This window comes from Lathyrus oleraceus, chromosome 6 (assembly GCF_024323335.1).
Source record: "Lathyrus oleraceus cultivar Zhongwan6 chromosome 6, CAAS_Psat_ZW6_1.0, whole genome shotgun sequence".
Classification (NCBI taxonomy): domain Eukaryota; kingdom Viridiplantae; phylum Streptophyta; class Magnoliopsida; order Fabales; family Fabaceae; genus Lathyrus; species Lathyrus oleraceus.
The window spans coordinates 281,049,935-281,054,608 of record NC_066584.1 but is presented as its reverse complement, the minus strand read 5'-3'; the positions used below and the strand labels follow the sequence as shown (position 1 = coordinate 281,054,608).

At 25.7% G+C, this 4,674-nt stretch overlaps 1 protein-coding gene across 1 annotated transcript; it reads right to left on the bottom strand.

Annotated features, from left to right (window-relative positions):
* Positions 1-3,258: 3,258 nt before the first annotated feature.
* On the bottom strand, positions 3,259-3,843 carry LOC127097105 (uncharacterized protein At4g14450, chloroplastic). The gene has a single exon (XM_051035615.1). The coding sequence runs from the start codon at positions 3,710-3,712 to the stop codon at positions 3,392-3,394; it is 321 nt and encodes a 106-aa protein (XP_050891572.1). The 5' UTR covers positions 3,713-3,843; the 3' UTR covers positions 3,259-3,391.
* Between the last annotated feature and the right edge of the window lie 831 nt (positions 3,844-4,674).

The window sequence follows — 4,674 nt, the reverse complement described above, 5'->3', positions numbered from 1 at the left end:
CTTAAAAATATCGTGAATCTCGGTTTTCATTATCAAAGATTTCTTGTGTTACTTGAAGGATACAGTGATGCATATTGGAATACCTTATCAGATGATTCCAAGGAAACTAGTGGTTATATATTCAATATAGTTGGAGAAGTTGTATCTTTGAAATCAAAGAAACAAATTATCCTTCCTCAGTGCAGTATGAAGTCTGAGATGATAGCATTAGCGACTTATAATAAAGAGGTAAGTTGGTTAAGATGCTTGATATCTGTGATCATTATGTGGAAAAAAATCTATGTCATATGTGTCAATCCACTGCGATAGTACCACAACTATTACAAAAATTGATAACCGTTTGTATAATGGTAAGTGACGTCAAGTAAGGAGGAAGCACAACATTGTTAGAGACTTTATCTCTAAAGGAGTTGTAAGAGTGGATCATGTACACATTGATAAAAATTTAGTATGTACTTTGACGAAAGGATTAGCTAGAGAGAAAGTCCATAATACATCCAAGAAGATGAGACTAATGCCTATATAGAAATGAGTTGCTCATGATGGTAACCCGACCTAAATGAACGGAGATCCGAAGAAATAGGTTCAATGGGTAATAACAAATTGTGAGTAATATGAGGTGATCATACTAGTATAAATCAGAGAAACATGAATCCTGAAGAGAAAAGAGGATGAGATGATAAAAACTCTTAATGATATTTATACTCTGTATGAAGGAGTGTGTAGCTACGAGAGTACTCTTGATAGACTCACATGTGTGATTGTAGAACTTAGGTCGGTTCTTATGGAGTTTTGAGGCAGAATTCCAAGAGCTTCACTAAATCGGGATACACATGCAGGTCCATTAAAGCATGGGCTATTAGAATACACCTTAAGAAAAGGTTGTGTGTGATTTGATGTTTGAGATAAAGTTCAAGACAAATGTGTCACTCTTGTTGAATCGGAATCCTACTTGCCATATAAAGGTTCAAGTCGTAGACACTTTTGTTTATGCACAATCTTATAAACGTTTGACGTTACTTATTAAACACTTTTTTAAATTCAAGTGAGGAATTGTTGGAACATTATGTCAATATTCTAAAATAAGGGGATGAATTTGAAAAAGTTCTTTAAGTTCCACATTGTATGTTAGTTGAAAAAACTCTTTAGTCCCATATTGCATAGGTGGAATATCTTAGGTAGCTCACTTCATTATATAAGTAAATTCCCTATTTCATTCCAAAACACACCAAAATCTCATTTTGTTGAGTTTTTCCTTCCTCACTCTCATAACTCCGCATTTTTCGAATTGTTGAAATACTAACTTCTCTCCCTTTCTTTCCACTCGTTGAATTTTTTGAGTACTTTCTTGAATTCTCTTTAGAGAATTATGTTAATTTCTCTTCGTTTGAGTTGAGAAATTATCCAGTATGATTTTTGGATTCTCTTTAGAGAATTATTGAAATTTCTCTTTGTTTAAGAAATCATTTTAAGTGGTCAAATGACCATTATTGAATTCTCTTTGGAGAGCTATTGGAATTTCTCTTGGTTTGATATTATTACGATTGGTCATTATACCAAATACTTTGAGTGATATTTATATCATATTCCAATGGTCTTTCTACCATCAGATGATGTATTGTTAGACCTATTATCTATCGTTTAATTAGTAATCATACAGTATAAAAGTGAATTATTTTATCCTTTAGACATCGTGATAGTAGATTGATTTGCATATTTTTGAGTTGTATTACAAAAAATCTTAAAGAAAACGAAATATTCCACGACTTATCTTGATAGGTTTTTTTTTGACTATTTTCAAAATCCAAATTCATGTGTTGATAAATTATTTGAAGTGCTCAATAAAATAGTAGTTTTAATAGAAAATGAATGTAAAAGAACATAAAAAATATTTAAATTAATAATTTTATAATTACAAGATTATTGTTTTTTATGTTATTATTATTATTAAATTAATTTTATTTAAATTAAATCTGATTATATATATATATATATATATTCCATGCATATATATAATTTTATAATATATATATATATATATATATATATATATATATATATATATATATATATATATATATATATATATATATATATATATATATATAATATATATATATATATATATTCCATGCATATATATAATTTTATAATATATATATATATATATATATATATATATATATATATATATATATATATATATATATATATATATAATATATATATATATATATATATATATATATATATATATATATATATATATATATATATATATATATATATATATATATATATATATATATATATATATATATATATATATATTCCATGCATATATGAAATTTTATAATATATATATATATATATTCCATACATATATATAATTTTATAATATATATATATATATATATATATATATATATATATATATATATATATATATATATATATATATATATATATATATATGAGATTTTATAAGTCTGATAAAGTACAAGAGTAATACAAAGCGAATTAGAAATTAACGAAGAAATAAAATGGAAAAATAGTGAAAAAGATAAAAAATAAGAATAGAGAAAAATTATAGTAAGAGACTTATTTTTTTTTTGTTTGAGAGCGAGATTCATAATTCTTTTGATATAAAATTTAATTTTTTTCTATTCATATATTTAAAATATATCTATTTTATTTTAAATTATAAAAATAAAAATTATTTATAATTAAAATATTTAGAATATAAATAAAAAATAAAAAATAAATTATAGATTATAAATTCAAAAACTACTTTAAATAGTTTATGGAAAAAATCAAATTAGTAAAAAGAAATTAAAAATTCTAAAAAAAACAATTATTAAACAGATTTTTTATTGATGAAAGTTGAAAAAATTAAAAATTAAAAAATAAAATATAGTTTTTAATCATAAAAAGAGACTCTAATTTTATAAAGATAAGTTAAATTAATTTCAACAATTTAAATTGGTAGAATGTCATGTCTCAAAATAAGTGTAAAAAAATTTGTTTTAAAATAAGGGTCGGTTTTAATTTTTAATGTAATTTTTATTTTTATTTTTTAGTTAATACTCTTAATCTTCATTTATCTTTTAAATACACGCATAATCCTCTAGATTAATTTAATAAAGTTATTACTCTATTTTATTTATCATATTTAATATGTGTAAAACTCAAAATCTGATGCACAATAATTACACGAAAAGAGAAATCCACTTCGATTAAGTAAATGAGTTCTATAGAGAAAAACAAAGTCTTATTTATTATTTATGACTACGAAATTGAAACTATGTCAAATATCAATATGTGTACAGTAAAAAAAAACAGTGTTAAATTACATTTAAATTTTCCTTCTTTTCAATGTTTACATGTTAAATTAACAAAATGGTGGAACCACCGAAGTATGCTCGTAGCAAAACGGCGCGGCAGGGTGCTGCCACTTTTTGAAAACTATTTTTTCCGTCTCTGCGATCTGCCGTCTCTGCTGCTGCTGATTCGGTTTGAGCTCCTCTCTTTTCGCTAGCGGCAGTTGTTGAGGCGGAGGTGACGAAACCACCGGCGACAGAAGGGGGATCGCGACGTTCCAATCGACGGTACGGTTGATCTGAAGTGATGATGGAGCGCGGCTTTGCAATCGATTTGGCTGACGGTGACCGGAAGCGGCGGGACGGTTTCTGTTTCTCTGAGTGTCTGCCATGTGTGTGGTGATTGACGGTCGCGTTGAGGTTAACGGTGAAGAGAGAGAAAATGACGTAGGGAGTGAATGAGAGAGATGTAGTGAGAGAAAATAAAATGGTGGGTGTGAGGGGTTATTATAAATAGACCAAAGGGGCGTGCGGTGCACACGTTCGGAATCTGAAATGATTAAAGCTGGCTTGGCTCGGCGGGGCGCGGCTGAACGGCTTTGAAGTGCAATATGGCTCGGCTCAATATCTCTAGATCTTTTCCATTTTGATATCATGTTATTATGTTATTATGAGATTGCCAAGTAAATTAAAAACCGTTAACAAAAACAACGGCGAATAGCAAAATGGTAATTGTATGGGTTATGTTGTATGGGTTATGTTAACTTTTGTTTTAAAAATACATATTAATAAATTTATTTATGAATAAAAATTAAGATTAATTACTATGCCCTGTCAGTATAAAATGTTTTACACAATCGATTTATCACTATTATCCGTTTGTATTATTTTATAGAATTTTAAAATAAAAATTGTTTCAACATCCAACGACTATGATTAACTGACAGTGTAAAATCATTTTACACTGTCGGTGTATTTCAATTAAATTCATAAAAAAATTATGTTGGAAAAAATAAAAATATAAAAATTTATTTTATGTTTTTAATAAAATTAATATACACTTTTTAAAACAAAACTTTTCTATTATTTTTAATTTTTGTCACAAATTAACATTATTCTTTATATTTATAATTTAAATTTAAACACCTTTATTTATATTATTCATGCACTATTTCTAATTTAAATATATTAAATAAGATAATTAAAACCAACTTAAAAAATAATCTGAAAAATGATCAAATCCAACCGAAATACATACGGTTTTTAATATTAACTTTTAATAAAATATATGAGATAGTAAATAAAAATATTTAACAATTATAATTTAGACCATTATAAAAATTAATAAATTTGT